A 26,085-nucleotide genomic window follows, 5' to 3' on the forward strand; every position below is an offset into this window, starting at 1 on the left:
GGCGGCCTGGCATTGGCTGGTGTAGCCAGGCTCTGGGACAAGGGACCAATCCATTCCTCCCCTGAGCCTCCCACCCTCAATCTCACGGGATAGCGCTTTTGTAGAGCCAGCTCTTTATTTTCCTCAGAAAGTGACCCTTAAATTTGATTTTATACCAGTTTCCCTTGCATCTGAAAGGAGGGAGGAAAGGGAAGGTTAAGAGGAAGGGCAGGGCAGTATAGTGGCTGGTCGAGGGGGGCTGGAGAAGGGGCTGGAGGATGGGGAGCTGGTTTAGGGATAAGGAGGGGCCACTACAAACAGAGGCAGAACTGTGGAACAAGGGGTAGGGAGTAAGGTCTGTGGTCTCGGGGTCTGAATACAGTGACAGCACCATTTCAATTTTCAAACAAGTTTGACTGAATGTTTCTGGACACAGACCATGGGCAACCTTGCTGCTGAGGTAGAACCTCCTACCAGGCACCCGAGGTGGGGGGTCCGGAATTCGCCACAGCAAACACTTCGGTGAGAGCTTTCCAGGGGAGCAATGTTCACCACCAGACAATGCCAAGAGACAGGCGACTGCAGAAGGAAAGAACCACATTCTCCTCTTCATCAGGAACCAAGAAGATATGCCAGAGCAGGATACCATTGCTCCGTCTTCACAGTGGCTCTGTTCATTAAGTGGGTGGCCTTCTGTTTCTTGTTTTTGATCATCCGGAGGGTGAGTATTGAAAGCTACTTTGGGGACCCAATAATCCAGGCGGTGAAAAAGCCTCTCTCCTCTCAGTAGTAGTAGAGGCTGAAGGAGTGGAGGATGTAGAGGAGGGTGGTTATAAAGGCAAAGAACTGGAAGAAGATGGGAGAAGGTCTGTGTTAGACGTGGCTGGCACCCAGTGCTGCCCCCTGCTGTCTGGGAGGCTCTGTGTTAGCCACTGCTAACAAGGCCACCTGAGCCCATGCTCCCCATGTCCACCCTGTCCATCTCCTCTGCAGAACTGTCCCCTCTGGCTCTAGAGAGGGCCTGTCCCCACCTCTGGGCTCTCTCTCTCTCTTTCTTTCCATACTGTCCTCTCACCTAGACATTCCCCACCTCTTTCATTGAAGACTTTCTTCTCCTTGACTTGCTCACTAGCCCAGAACTCTGCACTCCAGCAGATCGCGGATCCCCAGAGCCCTCCCCAGCTCTCAGCAGCCCAGAGACTCAGCGGGCACAGCTTGGACTGGCTGCAGAACCTTTACTAGGTTCAACTTTTCCCTCGTCGCAAGAAGACCTCAGGGTTCCCCTACTCCTGCCCATTCCGCCACCTCTCTGATCTTCCCCCAGGAGGAAACTGAGGTCATGTCATTCCCACCACACATGGAAAACCACCCTGAATGTCTCCAGCTTCACACGCCTCCAGCCCACCACTTCCCCTACCCCCATGGTCCCATGTTCATCACCCTCTGCTTCATGTATTCATTCAACGCATGCCCCTTTAGATACCCACAAGACTTGGAGAAGACTAAGAAGTGCCTACACCAGTGGACAACACATGAAAACATTCCTGGTCTTGTGGCATGAGCAGGTCCGTGGGGAAGCAGGAAGTCAACAGGATAAAGCGGGAAGGAAGTAGGTTAGCTGGGAAGAGTGCTAGGAGGAAAGAGAATGGGGGAGGAGGCCAGAAAAGGCCTTGCCGACCAAATTGAGTTGAGCAGGGGAAGGCAGGTTTGTACCTGATCATGGCGGGTACAGGGCCCACTGCTGAAGTTTTGAGTTCCAGGGAGATAAATGAAGAGGCAAAGCCAGAGACAGATTATAGGCAGCTGAAACACCTCTGGTTCCCCTGGTGCGAAGTGGTACCCAGTGCTAGCTTGGCAGCCCCCTCTAACACTGGACACAACTCTCCATGACCTGATTCCGGTCAGCTGGTGCCTGTGTCAGAGCCCAGATTAAGCCAGGGTGCCAGCTCTCTTGCCACACTGGATCGGGCTGAGACCTTGCTCAGACATTAGTTTTTCTCCGGCAGTTTTCAGGACTGGCTGAGACCCCGTTCAGACATTAGTGTCTTTCTCTGGCAGTTTTCAGGGCTGATGGAAAGGGGGGCTCTTGTAGGGATCAGGGTGGGGGGAAATCGTGGAAGGCAATCTTCTACCCATGTGCATTCTGCTCCCTGCCTTGGGGGAGGGGTGTCAGTGCACCTGGGGAAAGAAAGAGGCACTTGAGAGAGATGAAAAGGGGAGGCTAAACTGGCATTGAGGGTCCTAAGGGACGTAAGTCTAGGTGGTCCTGCAATTTGGCTATACCCCCTTGCTGAGGGTTCCCATAGCCAACAGGCTGCCCTGTCCACCTGAAATAAAAACCCCGGACGGTCTGTTCTGCAGAGATTCTGCAAGCAGTGGGAACCATGGAGAGGTGTTTACAGCTGTTCTCTGATGTGTGTTTGGGGGCACAGGGGTTAATTCTGCTGGCGTTTAGTAGAAGGAAGAGAGAGTGAGGTTGGGTGGAAAAATCAGATGACAAGAGATAACCCCTGCACTTGGACATGCACTTGAGCAGCTAGCTGTGTTCACCTGTGCATGCGCTCTCTCTCCTTTCCTCTCTCTCTCCCCCTCTCTCCCTCCCTCCCCCCCCCCCTCACACACACAGACACACACACTTGGTGTGCTCTTAATTTCTCTCCGGCCTGTGGTGATACACATACACACAGACACATGGTCAGATACAAGCACAGACACACACAGGCACATGCCTGAGCTCTCCTCCCCACATGCATGTGCGCATGCGTATACACACACACACACACACACACACACACACACACACACACACACACACACACACCCCTCCTCCCTTGTTCCTAGCCTTTTTCAGTCCGTGGCATCTGTTCCGCAAGAGACAGATTTTAGCCCCCACTGGCGCGTTGCCGGGAGCCGTGCACATTCCTCGGAGCTCTCACCGTAGCAGCCGTGTTCAGGTAGTAATGACTGATATTTTCCGCCTCAGAGACGATGGTGGCGTGCGCTTGTAAGACGGCTGCACTCATGTACAGGATGCTGGTGGTGCCCTGGTACAAGCTATTCTGGAAAGGCAGAGAGAGGCCACAATCTTGTGACGTGGGTGCCAAAGAGCAGAGCACTCTCCCCTCTAACCAAACATCTGGGAAGAGGAGAAAAGACACAACCTGCTCCCCAGCCTGCTGGTTCCTTTTGTTACCAGTGATTCTAGTGCAGAAGCAACAGACAAGAGTGGATGAATCAATAGTAAAAATACTTGCTGGCCAAGTCTGGCCAGCAAGGGTGATTGTCCCTCTGTGCCAACCTTCACACTAAACCTTTTTCCCTCATTATTCTTATTTTACCTTGTCAACGATGGAGTAGGTGCTACTGAGCACTGAGGAAGTGGAAACTCAAGTCAAGGTCAATAAATGAATAGCAGAGCCAGGACTTGAGGCCTCGCCTCATGAGTTCTGAATCTTTCTTTAAACCAGAGTGCTCTAGAGACCTTCTCTGTACTGGTCACTGTCCTAATAACATGCACACATCATTTCATTTCACTTCTACATTTAATTTCATAAGGCTGCAATCACTACAGCCCCTGGTTGACAGATGAGGAAACTGAGGCTCAGCTAACACATGGTGGAGTTGGCAGGGTCAAGCAGATCTAATTTTATTTTAGCGTTTGCATCTCTATGCAGTGTTAAACTCAGCAAGAATTACATGTAGGGGTCAGAGAGATGGCACAAAGGGCTGCCCGGCATGTAGAGACCTGTGGTCCAACTCTGACACCACATGGCCCACTAAGCACCACCAGGTTTGGGGGATATACCAAACAAAACAGAGAAAATCATGTCATATAGTCATTTAAAAGATTATCAAGTCTGGAGGATTCTTGTTGTAATAAGCAATAATCAAGGTAACAGGAATGTCAGAATAGGCAAACTGGCATTCTTCATCCTTTAATGAAGTATCCAGCTGGGGCAGATGAACCAGGAGTTGAAAGGAAGCGTTAGAGACAAAGTTGGTGGGAAGAAGGCTGTTCCAGTCATGTGTGAGGTGACTTGGAGCCACTTTCAGGCATTCTTGCCATAAAGGCCTAATTCATTTTCTGTAAATCTTCCATGCTAACTTCTAGTTTCCAGGAAAATCCAGCAACTAGAAGAGCACGTAAGAAGTCAGAAGACAAATCCAAAATGGGGAACAGCCCCAGGACAGCTGACAGGTCTTAGTCAGTTTCTGGCAGGGAAAGTCATGCCAGATTCAGGGAACCCAAGAACTGTCACCTCCCAGTGCAATGCATGGCACTGATTCAAGTGGGCCAAGTGCCAGATCGTTCAGATACTGGGGATACATTTGAGTCTGAAATGAAACCTGAGAATCACTCAGGTGTGTGTTTGTGAGTGTGCGTGTGTGTGTGTGTGTGTGTGTGTGTGAGAGAGAGAGAGAGAGAGAGAGAGAGAGAGAGAGAGAGAGAGAGAGAATGTAAATATTTGTATGCTTTCTGGAGCATAGAGTGTATAAAATGGCAATAACACTATGGGGTTGCTTTAAAATTCTTCACTGACAAAAAAAAGAGCTGGTATTAGGAGACAGTATGTGGTTAAAGTGCTGCCTACATACACCCAACCAAGGTTCCATCTCCAGCACCACTGGATCTCTTGAGAATGCCCGGGTGCAACCCTGGAAGGTCCCAGCCCTGCCAGGATGGTCTGGGTAATCCCTGGCACCACAGAGTCCAAACAATACCTCATCCTTAGGCCCTTGCATTGAACCACCAGCCTGGTTTACCAAGAATTTCCAGTGGGTTCCCCCACCAAAAAAAAAAAGGACCAATGAAGGAAATGTAGTAAAAAATCTTGACAATTCTGGTATAAAGATTCCATGATGGTCCATCGTATTAATTTCCAATTATTTTTGAAAGTTTCAAACTGTCACAAATGATCAAGATGATGTGATAGCACTACAGAAAGGCACAGTATTAAAGAAAAGAATCTACACCCTGGTTTCTGGTGCAGTGTGACTGAGCCTTCACATGCTATGTAAAAGAGAGGCTGTGGAGGAATGAAGGAGCTGGTTGGGAAAGGACCTGTTATCGGGCCCTTGTGCCCCACTGGCATCTCTCTGTTACTCCAGGACTGGATGCAGGCTGGGGGCACTTGTCAGGAGGGGCCTCATACGGGTATATGCAGACTGTGTAACTTCTTTACAAGAAAGGCCATGGAGTACAACACAACTGATTCCCCCCAGGCAGAGAAGCGAGGAAGAAGTGTGTTTTTACACTGAAGTCAAATAAAACTGCTTTCTAAACAAAACTATCTATTTCAAAACAAACCAACAACTCAATATCATCCTCCCCACCTTCCAATATCACCTCCACAGGTTGCTGGACCTGGGAAAGGCCTCTGGTTCATCATCCCAGACCAAAGGGCCCGGGGTCTCCCCACACCCAGTGTGGGGAGTTGGGGTTATGCTTGTGGTGCTCACCAGGACTTTCCAGGAGTCGAATATCCTGTAAAATCCCAACAAGTAAGACAGCAGGAACATCAGTGAGATTATGAAGGAGGTGAGGGACACATACATCACCCATCCTTGCAGCAATGGGTTGGCAACTTGGGTAGCGGCCACAAAGATCCAGACCCAGAAGCCAAATATCTGCAAGAGAAAACCAGACAAGAAGGGAAGGAGCATTAGCGGCCGGTGTGGATATGTTCTCTCTGCAGGTGTCTCTCTTCTCCTCGGTGTCTCTGCTTCACACAATTCAGGTGAAGTTGGGTGGGAATCCAGAAGGGAAATGGGGGAAGGAGTCCCTGACACACAGTCAACACAGGTCCTCCCAGAAAACCCAAGGGAAACACAGAGAAAGAATAATGGAAGAACTTGGCCATATTTGACCTGTAACTATGTCCGTCCCCCCCGCCCAAACAGTGTTAGGATATAAAGTTTGTAAAACACTCCTAAATAAGTTGTCAGCATTTACAGCCAGATATTTCTTATGAAAGATGCAGATTTTGGATCTTTTTTGAGATGTCTATAGCTCTGACCACATGAACCCACTATGCAGGCTGGGAAGAGTTGTGACTCTCTCTATCCCTTTTGGTTATGGGAGTAGGAGGGAGGGAGGAGTGAACAGCAAGCATAGGTTGTTGTTGATGTTGTGCTTTTCTTGTTGTGTGGTAATGAGAATCAAACCCAGGATCCCACGAACATGAAGCACATGTGCCACCATGAGAACATCCCTGGCCCATTGTCAGTGTCTATAAGAACCCTGGAGAGAGAAGCACATGTGTTGCATGTTTGACCCCCATATTTGCGTAATTCTCCTGAGCAACACTGTGAGGGACTCCCGATGCCCCTGAGCACCATTGGGAATGAACCCCCCACCCCCACCAAAGCCAACACAAATAAACAAGTAAGTAAATAAAGCAAAAAGGACTTGGAGTCCTTAGTGAACCACGCCTGACCCCGTCAAGCAGGCACCATGATGCCATGTGCTCCTGATAGCCACTTGCACTGTGACCATTCTCCTGGCCTCGACACCACTCACTGTGCCAACCTAACCTGTGGCATGGATCAGCACCTCCAGGACAAAGCAGCCAGGTTTCTTAGCTGGCAGCTACAGGGCCATTTAGAGTCCCTTTGGTGGAGAAATCAAATCTTCTGGCCTAGTTGGTCTCTGCCCCCATTGGCTTTGATGCTGGACTTGCCCCTGTTGGCTGAGTTCAGGAATGGAACAATGACCCAGCAGTGGGTCCAATTAGTGGTGTGGCAATGTGAGCATAGGTGGTTTGGGGCAAGTTGACTCAGTTTTCTCAGCAACTCTTGTACAGGCCTCCTGGCGCCTCTGCTCCCTGCTCTTTGATCTGGGGTGTTAATGGCTGATGTGCCTAGTGCTACTTCTGACCCATTTTTATCTGTGGCCCTGCACCCCATTCCACAACTGCCTGGTGGGCTGTCTCTATGTTTTCCTCTGTAGAGGACCCCTTCATTTCAGGGCCCCCTGATGAGATCCTTAATGAGGATCATACCTGAGGCACCTCCCTTGCCCTGTGCCCCCAGTCCTGGCACTGTTTGCTTTGCTTCCAATACATACCAAATCTTAATTCACTGCTAGCCCCTAGTCCTCCAAGATCCCCCTCAAACCTCCTACAAGTGCTCCTTCTGACACAGATAGGTTGTAGGCATGGGAACAGAGGCATCCAGAGAGACAGAGAATGTTCTGTATCTCACACTGTGAATACCAATGCTTACCTTTGGTAGTTATAAAATTACATTGGTTTCTTGGGGGGAATTTTGGGCCATACCTAGCAGTGCTCAAGGCTTCCTTCTAACTCTGTGCTCATGAATCACTCGTGGCAGTATTCAGGGAACCATATGTGGTGCCAAGGATGGAACCAGGGTTGTTCCACTGGATGCCACTATCAGCTCCCTTGTGCCAGACCAGGGCATACTAGGGTGTCTTTTTCCCACCATATCCTCCTGTACCTGGAAAGGGGTTCCCCACCTCCTTCATCCTCCTTCAGAATGCCCTTTCCAGATTCCACCATCTGCGCCTGACTCCAATGTCCTTTAACCCCTGTGCTAGCCATCTGGCCCATAAAGTCATAAAGTAATTTTGTGAAGAACAACTTATTGGAGATCGTAAGACCCCTGGATATTTGGGGGTGGGCCTGGGTGGTAACAGGCTTTATGGTTTGAAGGAGTCATATAAACAGATGTTAGACTTTCTACACAATTGTAATCTAAAGAGGTGTCCGTGCAGGAGGCTCCTGTATCTGCCTCTCTCAGGACACTGTTCATCCCCTTTCCAAGTTCTGCTTCCTTTTCATGGATCAGCTTGTCAATATCTACAATACATCTCTGTTGCTTTTGGGCTCTGGTAAATCTATAGGTCAAATTGGGGGAGATTAAAACCTCTTACCCATGTTGAATCTTCCAAACCATGAAACTGGTTTCCTTTTCAGCCAGGTTAGCCTTTTTTTAAAAATCTCCAATTATTAAGATATGCTTGATTTTATTTTTATCAATATTTTAGCAAATAAGTATGCTAAATATAGATAGGCTGAAATTGATACCTTTTTTATAAACATAGCTAAATATTTCATTTTGGGGGAACTATTATAAATGGTATTACTTGAAGACTTTTCATTTCCTGGGGCCAGATTGATGAACTGTGTTCTAGAATTTAAAGCAATGAGATAGTTCAATATTTCCCTTTATATAGCTAGTGTTTTTCTTGTTAAGTTTAAGAAATTCTTTCCTATGCTGAATCATAAGCATTTTCTAGCTTTCTTCTGAGTTTATTTTCTTTCTAAAATGCAACTACTAGTGGTTTCTCTAGTAAATCAGTTAGATGTAGTTAGTTTATCAGAAAATGTCTTTCTTTTTCCTCAGCAGTAACTTTCAGCACTGTGTTCTAGAGCTTTCCATATTATCCTATTGAAGTGACTTTTGTTGTTCCTGTTGAGTGGCCAACAACCAGGTGAGGTACTTCCCCTTTGTCAGCATGTCTGGGTATCTAGCTGCTTTAAATGTCTTTTCTCTGCCTTTGGTGTTCTGGAGTTTGCTGGCAGTGATACAGATGTTTGGGTGTTATCATATGCTGTTTTTATTAATAGTGCTTGGCATTTATCTTATAATCAACGTATAATTGCATTATTTCAGTCCTCATAGTATCCATGAACATTTTCTTTGATGTTTAGTGACTTGTCCTGGGGGAGGGTTTGCTGAAGGGTAGGTCTTCAGGGTAGCTTTGCTCTCAATCATGTTAGTAGAGAACTTCAGGATTAAACAGCTCCACTGGTTTTGTCCAGTGCTGTTGAAAGATATCCAAGTTTCAGTTTCTGCTTTCATCACATGTACCTGTCTTTCGAGGACTGGCAGTTCTCATCTTACAGGTCAATCAGAGGCATGGCACCCCATCCCTTAAGGGGTCTCTACACTGCCTGAGAGAAAGGAAGCACTTTTGGAATGAAGGAAATGCATGGACTCAAGGGAAGAAAGAGAGCAGAGGGGAGGAGTCAGGGTAGACCAGAAGGCTGATGGTGAACTCAGAAGCCTGGGCAACTCCTCCAGATCCCCAGCTGCCTCGAAGCCCTGCTCGGGGGCACCTTCCCCCGGCCTGACAGTCAGGCTCCGGGTGAACTGTGGGAGTTGTCGCCTGGGTCAGTACTGCCAGGGACTGAGTCTGGGCTAGCTCGATCTGAACAGGGGTCGAGGAGGATAAGAGGTCCTCCCTATGGACTCTCCAGGACTGAAATCTTGCATGTTCAGCCCCACCCACCAACCCACCCACTCACAGGACTACGAGACTTAATGTGGTGCCAGTGCTCCAAAGTAGGACTCCTGCCAACCTGTCAAGCCATGGGAAGTGCACACAATACTGCCACTCCTCAGCTTCCTAAACAATGCCAGCTGTTAGTTGGAAGGGCACTCAGGACTCAGTGACTGCACCAGCAGTTTTGGATCACACTGGACCTCTGTGAGAAGGGCTGTGCCTTAAACTACTGAGTTCCTTGTGCCCTGCCCCAGGGTTCAGAGCAAGGAGGTGGTGGTAGGGGCCAAAGGCCATTCTATCCCATGGCTCTGTACAACCCCACTGGGTCTGCACAACCCTATGGCTCGGCTCTGTACAACCCCACATCAGTGGTGTAATTTACAGTGTGGGTCCACTCCCCCTCCCTCATTTGGTCTGCATGGCCATTCTTCCTCCCTTTGGCTTTCTCAGGACAGCATTGCCCCCTTAGCCCTGCTGGACGCCACTGTCAACTCCCTTGTGCCAGATCAGGGCATACTAGAGTGTCTTTGTCCCACTACACCATCCTGTTCCTGGAAAGGGGTCCTCACCTCCTTCATCCTCTTTCAGAGATGCCCCCCCCCGTCCAGATTCCACCATCTGCACCTGATTTCAATGTTCCCAGGCCATTCTCTCCGTGGCCTGAGGCAGGGCTAGACTCAGGGAGAGGACAGAAGCCTGGGGCCATGTCGGGTGTGAGAGGAACACTCCTGATTTTGCACTCCTAGAGCAAAGGGTCTCTGAGATCATTGGGACATTGCATACACTGTGTGGAGGCTTTCTGACACAGCTTCAGTGTTGCCCAGCCAAGGTTACAAGGAGGAATGTTATTCACACTCTCTTCCTACGCCCTCCACCTTCCGAACAGCAGAAGGGACTGGGGCTAAGGACAAGATCCAGGTCTGCTAAGTCCAAGAGTTATCTCCTTTCCATCTCTTTGAGTCTAGGTGGATTCTATATAACCAGGGCAGCTTAAAATAAACCAAGCCCCAAACCCCTTCTATTTACCTTGCGAGTCATTTTCATTAGTCTTTGTTCTATATTTTCCAAGAGCAGAAGTGTTTTTAGAGGTTTGGGGCAGACCTCGAGTGGATCACTGCTCTACTGTAGTTCTCTGTTTCAATCAGAGGCATTTCTAGCTCAAGTTGGCAGGATTTTCTCAGAACAAACACATACTACTCCTCTGTTTTTATTCCAAGGCTGGATTGAAACCTGAAAGGATCTTTTATAAGGCAGGATGAGGCCTAATACTACGTGTAGGCACTGCTCTAGAATGTGGAAAATAACTCCCTTACTTTTTTAAAGCTGGCTGCAGAACTGGTGTGTAAAAACATTGGGCCAACAGAAGGACTGGGACATAGTGCAGCAGCTGGAAGATGAGATGCTTGCCTTGCACGTGGAGATGGGGTCCCAGCACCATGTATGATACCCCGAGCCCCACCAGGAGTAATTCCCAAGAGTAGAGCCCAAACACTATGGGGTGTGGCCCCCGCCAAACAGATAAACAAATGAAAAAAATCTGAGCTCACAGCACCCAGGAGGCTGTTTGGGGAATGACTGAGTCCAGCCTGGGCCTGGGCTCCATCGACACAGACTCTGAGTCTAAAGCTCCTGTTGGCCCATTGTGAATCAGTCTGAGCTTCAATTCCCAGCAGTAGTTGCAAGAACAGAGCACACAGGTGGGGCTGAAATCCAGGAGGAGAAAAGTCTACTTGAGAGGGGGGTAAAAAAGCCCTTTGGTCACTTTGAAGGAGGCTTAGTTCTATGGCCCCAATATTTATTATTCTGAAAACTGCTTAGCAAAGAATTCACAAACACATGACACAGGGGTCAAGAGCTTCTGAAATGTGTGGGAAATCACAGCTCCTTTTCAGGGCAGTTTTTCTGAGTTCTGGTAGCTCTGCAAGCTCAGTGGAAAGCCCACGATCCAGGCTCCGCCCAGAGACTTTCACTGAACTGGCGAAGGAAGCTGAGTGTTTCAGAGGCCCTGGTGATGCAGCCAGTCCAGCCCATAGCCCATATCTGCTTCCACACATCAGTGCCCCAGCACCTGTGTGTGCTGTCTGAGTCCTACTATGGCTCATCTGCTCAGCTGGGCCCCAAATGGAGCAGGTGGAGATCTCAGGGCCCCCTCTATCCCTGGGGTCCTCTGAGAACCAGACACGTCTCTGTAGTGTGCAGTGAGTATCAAGTACTCACAATTACTGTTGGTGGTAGTCTTGTGAAGAGACACAGAGATGGGGGTGGGGGAGAGTTCCCCAAGAAGGGCCTGAAGGAGGAATTCTTCCGGCCTAAGACAGTCCCTTTTGAGGGAGTTGGGAGACCAGTCAGCTGGGGAAGTGAGAACATTCTGGGACTGAAGAGCTTTGGGGGCTTACAGACCCTCTCAGCCCACCTGCAGCCCCTGGCTTGAAGTCAACTCCATCTCTAGATTAAATAACAGAGACAAGCACTCCTTCTGTGACTTGGCGAAAACCAAACAACATGTCAAAGCGCATCCTTGATTCACTCTCTGGGCAGTCACGGGAGCACTGCATGGCCCCTGGGACTGGCGAAAGCCAATGCCACTCAACTTTAGAGAGAAAGGGGATGTATGCTATGTTGGAGAGGGAGGCTTTCTGCAGACCATTGAGCAGGACCAGCCAGTGAAAAGATCCTCTTTCCTTGTGTGGAGGAGCCACGCATCCAGACATAGAAGTGAGCATCTGTGTGACCTCCGTTTGTCGGGGCAGGTGATGGGTTGGTGCAGGGAACTGGAACAGTGATGACCCCATGGGAGGGGAATAAGTAGGACCCCTCCTCCAGAAGGCAGGTCTCAGGTTTTCATGGCCCAGAGCTTTGGCATGCCCGGGAAGTGAATGCTTGGGCGAGGCAGGACGGGGCGCTGGGGAGCAGGGAGGGGCACTGTGGGTGATACTCCATGGCAGGTTTTTCTGCATAGTTGGGCAGGAGTTCAGAGTGGCCGGTCCCACTCAGTGCCGACACTGTGTTGCTTTTCTTACTTCTTGTCTTAATGTCCGTGACGGCCCTGCCTTTCCTTCCCTGCCCTGGCACTCAGGTCCAGGCAGGCTGATTGTGAGAATTCAGAAACCTTAGACATCAAGGGTGGGGCAGGGGTAGGGGATCCAGACCAGGTGGCAAGGCCCAGGGCAGACAGAGAGCGCCAAGTGAACAGGTGCCACTGGCGGTGGCCAGAAGGAAGGTCACGTGCTACCAGAGCCCGGGGGATGCTGAGATGCCCTGAAGACCCCAGACACTAGGCTCTTTCCAGGGGAAGAAAACTATTGTCCCTCAGTCGTGAACACTTTGCAGCTATGACACCCAGGCTTGTCCTTTGTAAAACACCTCCATTTATTTATTTATTTATTTATTTATTTATTTTTGCTTTTTGGGTCACACCCGGCGATGCTCAGGGGTTCCTTCTGGCTCTGCACTCAGGAATCACTCCTGGCGGTGCTCAGGGGACCAGATGGGGTGCTGGGAATAGAACCCAGGTCAGCTGTGTATAAGGCAGATAGATGCCCTAGCTGCTGTGCTATCGCTCCAGCCCCCAAACTCCCCAATTATTAAAAAACAAAAATTCTGTCTGGTGAAATATATAGGACAAACATTCCCACTTACAGGACCTTGAACTGTCCGGATTAGTGGCCCTGAGAGCGCTCTTGCTGCTGGTTCACGTCTTGAGCACTAGCATGTTTTCATCTGGTACAACTAAAACTACCCATCAACAGTAACTTCCTGGGGCTGGAGAGAAAGGACAGTCAGAAAGCCACTTGCCTTGCACCTGACTGACCAGGTTTGAGCCCAAGTCCTGCCTGGATTGCTGAGCACAGAGCCAGGAGTAGGCCAGGTGTGGCCGAAAAACAAACAAAAACAGGCCAGTAACTCCCATTGCCTCTCCCGTGAGTGGAATCATGAGGAGTATCCATTCTTTTGTGGCTTATATCACATAACATAACATCCTCAAGGCCCAACCATGCTGCAGCCTCTGTTTGAATTTCAATATGCCATTGTTTGTACTTATCACATTGGGTTTGACATCTGTCCAGCCTTGGATACTGGGGCTGCTTCTACTTCTAGTTATTCTGAATAGTGCTGCTGAGAATTCTTTATTAATGTGTGCCTTGATCTGTTCAGTGCACATATTTAAAAGTAAATGCTCAGAGCCTCCTGGGGAGTGAGTTCTGGTGCAAAATGACCCAAGAATCCCAGCTCCTCAAACACATAAGAGTTCATGTGAGAGGCAGGAGACCCTCCAGGCTGTGGTGCTCTGGGCTCAAACACTGTGACCCAGAACTAATTTACTGGCTCACACCAACACCACGTGGAAGGAAGTTTAGCTGTTACTGTTTATGAACCCACAGATTAAAAGCAAATAACATCAGGGGATTTTTTTATTATGTTATATTTCTTTTTCAGGTCTTGTTACTATGCATACATATTATTTTATATGGGATGTAAAACATGCATTTTTATATTCTATTTTTATAAATTATATCTTTCCACTTTGCAAATGACCTAATAAGTTGATTCTTACAACTTGTGGGAGTTTCACAAGGCAACACTGGGTAGAATGAACAGTGAATTGTGGTTTCCAGGGGACGTGTTGGATCAGATCCCCTCAGGCCCAGATACACTCATCAGTTGATCAAGTCACAATCTTTTTTAAAGAATGCATTTTTACATTTCACCTTTGCTTCTTTGCACATACGTGGTTGTACTCAAAACACTCTATGGCTGAGTCATTGCCACAACTTGATGTGAGTCTCTGCTTAAAATCCCAAACCCGTACACACTGCTGATCCATGAACATTGACCCACAGCTACAGCACCACTACCTGTAAGCTTATCAAATATGCCTCCCCGGCCCCTAGACACACCACAACAACCCTCAGAGATAGCCCCGTAGCACAGTACCTGAGGTCATTTAAACAGTAAGATCATTAAACAAACTTCGGAGGCAAAGGGTGGGAGGGGTGTAGTTCAAAGACTTGGAGTGCATGCTTTGCATGTGAGAAGACTGGGTTTGATTTCTGGCACCACGTGGCCCTCTAAGCACCATGAGAAGTGACCCCGAGCACCGCAGGGGGTGGGGGAGTGGAAAGGTAGCTCCTGAGCACCTCTGGCTGTGACTCTCAAACTAGAAGAATAAGTAAAAACACCCAGATGTGAAAGGCACACTAAATGGACCAAGTCAGGAACTCCTGTTCACTGACAAGAGAGGTGCCTGGAGTTTGCCTGTTAGGGGCGCCCGCTGTGCTGCTCTGGGCATGCATGGAAATGATCACGCCGATGCTCCAAGTTCGGGGCCAGAGAGACAGGAGGGAAGGCACTTGCCTCATGTGTGATAACCCCAGTTCAATTCCCTGTCATCACAGATGATCCCTGGACCACCACCAGGGGTCACTCTTGAGCACAGACAAACTACAAACATGGAATCGCTGAGTAATGTTCACTGATGGCCCTTTCCATGCCACCAACACCTTCCACCAAGTGGACAAGACATCTCACCACAGTCTAGGGCTAGGAGCTGGCCCAGCCGTCCCCATCCAGACCACACCAGCCACTTGGTACAAACCTGCTTTGATCCTATTTCTCTGGGATATTCTCTCTAGTAGGACATAGGCGCAGGTGGGAGGTGTAGGAAGGACTTGGCTATGAGGCTGCTTCCCGCCTACCTGGGGACACTGGAGTCCTGGTCACTGGGGCCCAAGGGGACACCTGGGAAAATGCTTCCCTGCCTAAGGAAACCTGAATCGGGATGGCCCCCAATTTTACCAGGCTGGCACTGGTCCTGGTGGCAGGAGGGAGCTCTGAGGTTTGAGGGGAGGGCAGGGGATGACGCGAATGGTACCCAAACACAGACATGGAGCTGTGAGCTGCAGACTTTTTGCTTGAGAGTCTCATTTCCCTCTGCTCTGGCCAGCCCGAGACAGGTTAGTGACTGTCACACTCCACCATGGACCCCCTGGAGTGTAGGTGAGCTCAGGTGGCCTCTGGCCCTGACCCCCTAACTCCGAGCAAAGTATGGCCACAACTGAGGCTAACCAAGTCCTGAGCCCACTCCACCTCCCATCTCCAGGCTCTGTGCAGCTTCCCTATGCCCCCAGCATGCGGTTTCCATTCCTGCAGAGGAAGGTCCAACACTGGGTCGGTCATCTGGGTATTAAAAAAACGAAGCGGTCGAGAATAGAAGCTACAGTGGCACTTCCTACCTAGCGGAAAGGGAAATGCTGTTTCCTTGATCTTTTGTTTCAGTTAAGCACACACACACACACACACACACACACACACACACACACACACACACTGGTCGCCATGAGTCGATTTTTCTTGTGTGGCTCACCATCAACCGTGGAAACCAGTTTCCTTCCTGCCTGCAGCCAAGGGCCTCGGTGGCTCAGTGCCCTCTTTCCACAGCCCCTCCTTCCCGTCACACACAGTCAGACTGCCCCAGCACCCCCCCCCCCCCAACCCCAGCTCCCAGCCTGGCTGCTCAGGTCCTTTATAGCTGTGGGAAGCATGTGTTCCTAAGGGGAAAGGAAGGAAATACTGCTGGAGAGGCCACGAGAGAGTCCTGGAGAGTCTGCATCATGGAACCAGGGACCCGGCTCTCCTGTTTCTGAGCCACAGCAGCAAGATATGAAGGGTTATGCCAGAGCCATGCCAGGGGCAGGGCTGAGCTCTTGACCTCACCCCAGGAAGCCAGAAGGGGACGCTGGTCTCTTGAGGGGGCATCCCCAGGGCACCCTGCACCCCACTCTGTGGAGACTGTTCAGAGACTCTTTACCTTGTAGCCCTGTGAGGTTTCTGGGACGCCCTGTTATCTCCCCGGTTCAGAGGAGGAAAGGTTATGATAAGTGATTCCTCAAAGTGACCCCCAGCATCAAGGGCAGCCCAGAGGGGGACAGATAAGCTCACCACTCACTCCAACAGAGCCCTGGCAGCAAAAAACCTCCAGAACCCAATCACAGTGATGCTCAAGGCCTATCTCCAGACAAGCTCGTCATCCATGAGAATGAATCTCCTGAAAACCTTAGGTCTGCGGGTTTTGTGACTAAAATCTCCAGGCTCGCATGGAGTAGGGAATGGGCACCCTCCTCCCATCTCCCTGTTCTTCTGGGAGACTGGGAGTGACGCTCAGGAACTGCCTGGGACACCACCTAAGCTCATCCACAGCCATGATCCAGAGACTCACAAATCTCGGGAGAGAGCAACAATCTGTAGAAATGCCTCTGGGCCCCAAAGTCACCATCCAGTTAAAAATTTAGTTCCAGTTGTATCATCATATTTAAAATTTTAGAATTCCTGTAGCAGTCGCACAACATCTCATACTCTGTACCACTGATGTACGAAGAGTAGCATACCACATTTGATGGGGTGTAAAGTAGAAGGCAACTCATCTCAGTTTAAAAAAATACAACATATATACGTTATATATATATATATATGTATGTATATAATACATGTATGTATATAATACACAAGGCTCAACCTGTGTGAGTTATCTCTTATACAAGGGCTTAATGAGTTATCTCTTATACAAGGGCTTAATGCTTCCCTGCCTAAGGAAACCTGAATCGGGATGGCCCTCAATTTTACCAGGCTGGCACTGGTCCTGGTGGCAGGAGGGAGCTCTGAGGTTTGAGGGGAGGGCAGGGGATGACGCGAATGGTACCCAAACACAGACATGACTCCAAGGTGAGATACAACAATCTTCACACACTCTCCTCTAAGGAAATCTTTTTGGATCATTTTAAATGAATTACTCATAACAAGCCATATGAAGTAAATTATTTAGAATCTGCCTTTGGGACAGGCTTGAGTGGTGGTGGGAAAACTTGAAATAATCATTGTGGTAAGGTGTAATGGTGGTGGGGGTTAGTGTTGGAATACTGAATGTAACAAATTATCATGAACAACCTTATAAAAGGTTGTAAATAAATAAGTACATACATAAATACATAAATAAAGTGACCCACGGTGCCATGCGAAGCTGGGGCTGGAATCCTGGCCTCAAACAACTAGTCTGATGGAGCAGTTCCTCCTTCTATCATTCAGCCTCGAACCCGAGCCAACCCTGAGCCTCCCCTCCTGGCGCACAGCATGAGATTCTTCTCTGCGGAGGCTCCCCAAGGGCAGTGAGGGCCCGTCTGGCCAGAGCTGCCTCCACCACCAGCACTCCAGGCCCAGATCGGTAGAGCAGATCCCTCAGTGCCCACCAGCACACTCCGCGCACCTCAGCACAGGGCTGGCGGCTGGTTTGGGCTGGGAACGTCTGACCTAGCCAGGGTGTGCCCAGCGGGAGGGGCAGGATGCGTGAGTCACAGCCAGTCCTGTCTCTTCCTCCCCTCCCGCCATCCTCTTCCTCCCCGGGACACACCCATCCATTCAGACCCTGTCCCCCTCACTGACTGGGTGTCTAGGTGACTAAGTAGCCACGATTTACGATGTGGCATAAAAGAGCATAATAAAAACACTCTTATCCATCTAAGGTCTAAAGGGCCTTTTCTTCTAGCCTCAAAGGGGAAAAAAGAAAACACTAAACATTTTTGGGGCAATTTCTTTTTCCTGATTCCCTCAGAAAAGTTAGGGGGTCCAGAGAAGCAGGCAGATGCATCCACTCCCCACCAGGCTCTGTCACCTGGCCCAGAACATCACATGAGTCCAAGAGTTCAGCTTCAGGGATGTCTATGCCCCTGCTTTCCTGGGCACCCACTGGCACTAAATCATCAGGGACCATGTGTTCTTGAGGGCAAAAAACCAGGGAGGGCCCCCTCTTCCAGGAAGACTACCCTGACTGCTAAGCCCCAGAGAGCCCTCCCTTCCCCCATGGACTCCCTTGTGACCCTTCTCTGTTTCATTGTCTCTCTTTGCTGCCTCCTCCCCTGTCCTGAGCCCGTGCATGCAGGCTCTGCCCTGTGGTCTGCACACCCCCTGCATGCTCAGAACCTGGCCCAGAGCAGCAGTGTGAAGCGGCAGCTTCTGCTCCGCTGGCTGCCTGTCAGCTTCCTCTCTAAGAGCCTGATTCCCTTGGAGGGAACCTTTGGGGACACCTTGGGGGCTGCCACTGTAGCCGGAGGTGGACCAGCCTGTCTGCTAAGGGTCCGAGGGCCTCCACATCAGTATCTTTCTCAAGAGCAGGGGTCTCTCTGCTCTCCCCCCCCCCCCACCCTGGCCCTCAGCCTGCGTGTGTGACAACACACGTGAGCTGTCAGAGAACTCTCCTCCCACCATGGCCGTCCAGCATCTCCGGGGCAGATGGCCATGGGTTGGGGGGTACTGGGGCCTTAGAGAGGCAGAGAAGCAAAGCTCCGGGACTCCTAACCAAGGTGAGGGGCTGTCGGTTGAGGAACCCACAGAGACCCCACTCTGGAGCCTTCTTGAAACCTTCCAGGGGCAGCTTGAGGCAAGAGGTGGAGGCTCAGGACCAGCACCAGGAACTAAGGAGCCCCTGTAGCAGCTACTCTGACCAAGAGAGTGACAGCAGAGGGACAGAAATGACTGTCCAGAGAAGAGAGGGGGATGGTGAGGGAGCCAGCGTGGGGGCTCCTTCACCACCCCCTTCCCCAACTCTGACCTGCTTCCTCTTTGTGCCCATCTGGACCACGCTCTAGAAAATCGCCCACCCCCCTCCCGTGGAGCTGCCTCTCTCTGGGAAAAACGTTCTCCCAGGACACGACCTCAGAGAGTGGGGGCTGCAGGCAGGGTGCTTATCAGTGGGACCGCTCATCTGGGGCTCCCAAAGATCCAGAGGGGCACAGTGCCCGCCCTCCCCTCCAGTCTCTGCCCAAGAGCCCACATTTCCTGCCCCTGAGGATCCTCGCCAATCCTGTCCGCCTGGGGAAGGTAGCTTGTAGCTTGACCAACAGTGTGAGGGGGACAGGGCAGGGAGACAAAAGGACCCAGATAAGTACTAGGAGGATCAGTCCATGACTTGGAGGCCAGCCACACATGCTAGGGGAAAAGGCAGCTCAGATAGAGAAGGGAGCATCAAGTAAAGAGTGTTTGGAGGATCCTCCCAGGATGGGAGATGCAAGCTGAAAGTAAACTATAGACAGAACATGATTTCCACTCAATGCTTCTTTTGCAAACCACAGCACCCAAAAGGAGAGAGAGAACAAAAGGGAATGCCCTGCCACAGGAGTGGGGTGGGATGGGGTGATGGGGGTGGGTGGGAGGAATACTGGGATTCGTGGTGGTGGGAAATGGGCACTGGTGGAGGGATGGGTATTTGATTATTGTATAACTGAAACCCAAGCACAACAATTTGTAAGTCTACAACTGTACCTCATGGTGTTTCACTAATAAAAATTTAAAAAAAGGGACCCAGATAAGGGCAAGGCAGGCGTGGACATGGAGGATGTCTGCTCATTCTGAGTTCCTCAGCCGCAGTCCCTTCTCCATTATGGGGCTGGGATGCTGCAGGCTCAGCTCAACTGACTCAACTCAACTCAGCTCAGCAGGACCCAGAGACTGCCTGGTGCTGGAGGTGACACGTGGGCACTTCCTGCTGGCTTGCCCAGATGCGATCATGGCTACTTCCAGGGCAGCATCAGCTTGCCCCTAACCTGCAGTCCCTGTACCCTTCTCTGGGGTGGTGACTGCCAGCGGGGCAGATTTGCGCTGGGGACACCCTGACTCAGCTGTATGCTGATACCCCACGGGTAGCTTCAGCACCTGCTCCTGGAATGTTTCTGCAGCAGCCTCAAAACTTCCCTGCACAGGCTCAACTGGGTGCTATCGGTGCTATGGTGGGTTCGGATGCAAGTACTGTGGGAGAGCCAGTACGGAGAGCCAGTAGTCCTGAAGGCAAGCCACGTGGAGCGTTAGGCTTCCCTGTGCCATCATAGTCATGTTGACTCTCTCTATGGGAAGGTGCCATGGCATGATGTCTAAAAATTCCCCAAAGGTGTACCTAGCTTAAATGAGACGCCAAGGTATGAAGTTTTGTTGGACAGACAGTGTCCTAGTCCTGCAGGATGCAGAGTTGTCACAGACTGTATGTCCAGAAAATGAGTTCACTGAGAAGTGTGACAGTGAGTGTGCCCCCAGGCCATCATTGCTGTCTCCCTGCACTCGTATGCACAGCACCACTGGCCACTGCCCTTGGATTAGGTTCTAACTCCGCAAGGTGGAAGTCATATCCACTTGGCACAAAAAGGGTGCTCAGCAAACACATAGTTTTAGTCAGACCTTAAGTCTTTCCTCCCCTTAGTCCCCGCCTCTGGCTCTATCTGAGCAAACAAAACACTCACCCCTTCATCCAAACCTTTCCAGAATACTATGTCTTTCAGAAACATAACCACATCTAGACCCCCTGTGGGAAGCAAATCCTGGCAACCACTCTTGCTCCAGGAGCTTCTGGAGGGTTGCCACTGTGCAGCCATAGTTTTTACCCCATTTCCCACCTCTAGGTCCTCCTCATATTTGGGTGTCACTCATTTAAGATAGGGTTTGTGCTGGGGAGGTAGCTCAAGTGGCTGAGCATTTGCCTAGAATGTTCCTGAGTTAGACCCCACCCCCAACCCCCTTCCAGCTCTGCATGGCAGGAAGATGCCCTGGGCTTTCTGGATTGAAAAACAAACAGACAAACAAACAAACAAATCGCCGAAAAAGCAAAAATAAAACCACAGCATACCTTCATCCCTTTTTCATTATCTTATTCTTAAGGAAAAGTAAACACTCATTCGTTTTATGATGGGAATTTGCTCACCAGAGATCCCACTGTTGACCAAAATCTCCAGGCTCTTACGGAGTCAGGATGGGCGCTCTCCCCTCAACCCCTTCCTCCCAGCAGCCAGCCAGAGATGCCCATGAACTGCCTCTGGCTCCATATAAACTCATTAACCCACCATGATCCAGAGACTCACAACTAAATCTCTGAAGAGATCAAAAAGCTGCAGAGATGCCGCCAGACTGCCAAAGTCACCATCCAGAGAGCCCGGCAAGCTACCGAGAGTATCTCGCCCGCACACCAGAGCCTGGCAAGCTCCCCGTGACGTATTCGATATGCCAAACACAGTAACAACAAAGTCTCCAATGGAGACGTTACTGGGCCCACTCGAGCAAATCGATGATCAACGGGAGGGCTTTTACTTTACTTTTACTTTAAAGTTGTTCACAATGGCTGGAGCAATAGCACAGTGGATAGGGCGTTTGCCATGCATGAGGTTGTCCTGGCCGACCCGAGTTTGATTCCTCCACCCCTCTCAGAGAGCCCAACAAGCTACTGAGAGTATCTCGCCCTCACAGCAAAGCCTGGCAAGCTACCCATGACGTATTTGATATGCTAGACACAGTAACAACAAGTCTCATGATGGAGACATTACTGGGCCCACTCAAGCAAATCGATGAACAATGGGAGGACTGTGATGCCATGATTTAATATTCCAACACCAATCCCACCACCATTACACCTATCAACCACCTTTCACCTATCACCTATTACACCTATCAACCACCTTCAATTTCAAATGCCTTCACCCCCAATCCCCAAACCCAGCCCCCAAAACAGGACGTAAATAATTCTTTGTATTCCCTGTTATGAATAATCCACTAAAGATGATCCAAAAAGTTTCCTTTAGATGAAAGTGTTTGAAGATTGTTGTATTTCACCTGGAGCCAGTAAGCCCTTGTATAAGAGATTACTAACATGTTAAAAGTTGAGCCTTGTGTGCTTATATACATTCATAAATATGTTTGTGTGTATATATATATTTTTTTCTCCCTGAAATTTGTTGCCTTCTACTTTACACCCCATCAAATGTGGTGTGCATCAGTGGTGGACTATGAGATGTCACATGGCTGCATTCACTCTGGGAATTCTAAAATTTAAAATACGGGTATACAGCCAGGACTAACTTAATTAATTTTTTAACTGGATGGTGACTTTGGGGTCCTGAGGTAACTCTATGGTGTGTCATTTGTGTTGCTCTGGATTTATCTGTGAGTCTCTGGATCATGGCCTTTGATGAGCTTATATGGTGCCAGAGGCAGTTCCTGGGCATAACTGCCAGGCTCCCGGAAGCACAGGGAGATGGGGGAGGTCATCCATACCCAACGCTGTGCGAGCCTGGAGATTTCAGTCACAAATCTGTTATACCTGAATTTTTCAGCAGATTCACTCATGGATCAGTCTCATCTGAGCCAGTAGAGATCAGCCATGGACATGGCAGCAATTGAGTTCTGGAGATTTTTGAACCCTTCCAGGGTTCTGTTAGGGAGGGGAGGAGAACTCATCTGCCCTCTCTGGTTTGCCCCGGTCCAGTTAAAAAAATGAACTCCAGTTGTATCACCTTATTTAAAATGTTATAATTCTTGGAGTGTGCAGCTGCAAATGTAGTCGTGTGACATTTCATAGTCTATACCATAGTCTATACTCCTGGCAAGGAGTAACACACTGGATGGGATAGGATTTAAAGTAGAAGGCAACCGATCTCAATTAAGAAAATATCAGCACACAAAGGCTCAACCTGTAGCAACATGTTAGTTATCCCTTATACAACAGCTTAAGAGCTCCAGGGTGAGATACAACAATCGTCATACACTTTCTTCTAAGGAAAAGTTTGTTGCTTATTTTTAGCGAATTATTTATAACATCGATTCGATATGCCAAACACTCATGATGAAGACGTTACTGGGCCCGCTCGAGCAAATCGATTTATAACATGCAATACAAAATTAATTATTTAGGGCCTGCTACTGGGGCAGGCTTGGTGGTGGTTGGGAAAATTCAAAATACTGGTGGTGAGAAGGTGTATTGGCGGTGAGATTGGTGTGAGAATATTGAATGTAATAAATTATTGTGAACGACTTTATAAAAATAAAATTAAATTTAAAGAAAGAGATCCCATTGTCTTTGGTAAGCAATTCAAGACAAATTCAAGGCAGCATGGTTGGGCACTTCTCAAGCAGCGCTTTCTGCTGGTGCTGTCTTTGCCATCCCAACTGCTCCTCTCACCATTGTTGAGGTCAATCAGTCCAGGCCCCACAGCATTAAACAGAAGAGTCAGACATTGGGCTCCACCCATCTCTTTTAGGGGAGGTGTGACTGGGTTGCAACTGTACTTGGGGGCTACTCCCAGCTCTGTGCTCAGGGTCACCCATTGTGGTGTTCTGTGTGGTTCCAGGGTTGGGTCACATGCAAGAGAAGTGCCTTAACTCCTGTACTATCTGCACACACTAGGCATGCTTCCCCTTCCTGTCCCCTCTGACCAAAGCAAGGGCCGGGTGTCCCAGCTGATCCCCTGGTATACTGCGAGAACAGAATGTCAGTACCCGTGGAGGCAAGGGCCTGCCTCTGATACCTGCCTGCCCCTCCTGTCTTCTTCCCAGCCCACCCTTTCCCCATCCCCTGTTCTCCTTGCCAGCATTGCTTGCACAGGCATCCCTGGGTTCTATTACAACAGGACAGAGATACCAGGCTCTTGAGTTGGTTGGCTCTGCCCTCCTGCAGGAGCCAGGACAAGGCTAAGTGGTGGTGAGTTGGGAGTGAATGGAAGACACCCTAAAGATGAAGTCAAGCTGGTACACAGAGGGAACATTTGTGGCCCCAGAGTCTGGAGGATTGGCAGGGAAGCAGAGGAAAGACATACACCTGGGACACACACCTGGGTAGGAAATGCTGGAAAAAGGAGAAGGAGCACCTCAGGAGAGCCCCTGTCCCTTCCTTCCCCCCCGCCCCTGCCACCCTACTGAAATTCCTTCTCTGCTCTTAATAGCTCCTGAGGGGCCCTCTGCCAGGACGGGCACATGTCCATAAAGGCAGAGATGAAGGCGCTGAAGAGGAATTCAGGAACTCTAGTGGGGGCCAGGGAGTTTTCCCTGCTGTGAGAGTGGGAAGGAGTTGTGAACTGCATTGTGTCACACCAGGGCATATCATGGCACACTGTGGTGCATTGTCAAATTTCCTCCTCTGACTTCCAGGGTGAGTTAAGAAGCAGGAAACATCAGACAACAAATGGTCTCTCTGAGAACCAGTCGCTCTCCAGAAGCCACAGCATTTCTTTATAACTGGTCAGACACCTAACTGGCCACCTACTGAAAAGGCGTCCACGGACTTGTTCATCACAGTCACTGGGACTTCTGAGCTTGTAGAAACGTGGAGGCATTGTGGAGGCATTGACTCACCCTGGAATCAGGCCTCCCTGGTCTCCATCTCCGTGGGACTGTGACTCACGACCAAGGCAAGTGGAGATTAGCCGTGTCATTGACTCAATTGTGAATCAGTCCCTCACCTTGCACCGAACATTTTCAACTTCATATTCTCTCCAAGAAAGACATCTGAATTCACAACACAAATGTTAACTTTAGAATCTCAAAAGATTTAACTCACTGCTGGTGAGAAGGAAGAAAAGCAATTCATCAGGCCTGGAAAACAGCAAGCGTTTCCCCCCCCCTCCCCCACTATCGTTATTCCAAGCCTGCTCCTACTGTGTGCCCGGTAGTCAACCTCTGGCTTTGCCCTGGAGAGGGGGAGAGGGGAAAGTATGTCCATGCAAAAGCCTCTGCTGAAAGTTCACTGCAGTTCTGTTCAGACCAGAGCTGAATCATCTCTGGAGGCCAGCAAATTGGGGTCCCTCCCCTCCCCTGCTCTGGATACAGCACCAGGAGGGACACCTGATGTACACATACAATCTGGACAACTCACAGGTATGTTTTAAAGAGGAAGCAGTTCAATCCTGAAGACAAGTTCATTCATCTATTTCCCTTTCTCACTGAGAAAGTTAGATGGAATTAGAGGTTTCCAGGGAGTACAGTGTGTGTGTGTGCATGTGTGTGTGTTTGTGTGTGTGTTTTTGTGTGTGCATGCGTGCGTTGTGTCTGCATGTGTGTATCTGTGCTTATGTTCATGTGTGTGTGCATGTGCATGTGTGTGTGTGTTTGTGTGTGGTATGGTGAAGGTAGTGGAGAAACAGGTCTTAATCCTAACAGCAGGTCAATGCATATTCCCATGTGGATTCCCTGGGAGGTACAACTGCATGGAGCTAGGCAAGGGGCCAGTATGGGGAAGTTGAATGAGGGTACGGGAGGTGGCCCCAAACTCTCTTTGCAACCATACAAATATAATCATTCTGACATAACAAGTTATTTTGCAACATAATTATTGCAAAAGATCATTTTCAAATCTGTGCTCCAATGAGGAATGAGAAAGACTCGGGAAAAGAGCCCAGAACTGTGAGAGCAGAGCTGTAGGCAGCACACAGCTCTCCCTGGCATCTGCACATCCTGGTCTGGCGGCATCCTGGATGCCAAGGAGCCTGAGGCTCAGGGCTGGCGCCTGGCCCAGGGAACTTGGGACAAGCCTGGCCTCTTTGGGGCCCTTGTGTAACTCTGAGCTCCTCATAGTTTGGGGCCCTTGTTCCCACGGGAAGGTCCTTGACCCAGGACCTGCTGCTCTCCAGACTTCACACAGGTACGGGTGAGGGGGGTGCTCAGAGCCTGCAGACACCATGATGCCAGCCTAGGCTGGCCCACATTTTGCATATGTACAGTCACAGCGTTCACTTTCTCTGTCCCTTTACTTTTCTCTGAGCTCCTGGGTTTAGCATTCTCTCAGAGCTCACACAGTAGAGCACTGACTGTCTCTTAAGTCAGGGCCCTCAGACTGAGAATCCACTGGAGGGCAACGAAGGCCAGGGAAAAACAGGTGCCCCAATAAGGCTGCCCTCTCCTCCAGCCAGGATGTCTGCTTCTCAACTAAGCCGCCTTGACATTCTTCCCCCCTCTCCTGTTTACCTTCCTGTCCTTCACTTCCAATACACGCTTCCGATACACGATACACAATACACGGCATCTTCCAACCAAGAGTCTGTGCTGGCTACTCACAGGAAAGA

The 26,085-nt window shown here is 49.7% G+C and overlaps 1 protein-coding gene across 1 annotated transcript in view; it reads right to left on the minus strand.

Moving 5' to 3' along the window:
• Positions 1-682: 682 nt before the first annotated feature.
• MALL (mal, T cell differentiation protein like) overlaps positions 683-26,085 on the minus strand; it is a 30,114-nt gene continuing 4,711 nt past the window's right edge. Inside the window, exons 2-4 of the mRNA XM_056128667.1 lie at positions 5,440-5,607; positions 2,916-3,038; positions 683-825 (exon numbers count right to left, since the gene is read on the minus strand). Coding sequence (XP_055984642.1) covers positions 763-825; positions 2,916-3,038; positions 5,440-5,607 — 354 coding nt within the window. The 3' untranslated portion in view covers positions 683-762. The remainder of the gene's footprint in view (positions 826-2,915; positions 3,039-5,439; positions 5,608-26,085) is intronic.

The sequence above is a fragment of the Sorex fumeus genome, unplaced genomic scaffold (genome assembly GCF_029834395.1).
Source record: "Sorex fumeus unplaced genomic scaffold, SorFum_2.1 ptg000006l, whole genome shotgun sequence".
Taxonomy (NCBI): domain Eukaryota; kingdom Metazoa; phylum Chordata; class Mammalia; order Eulipotyphla; family Soricidae; genus Sorex; species Sorex fumeus.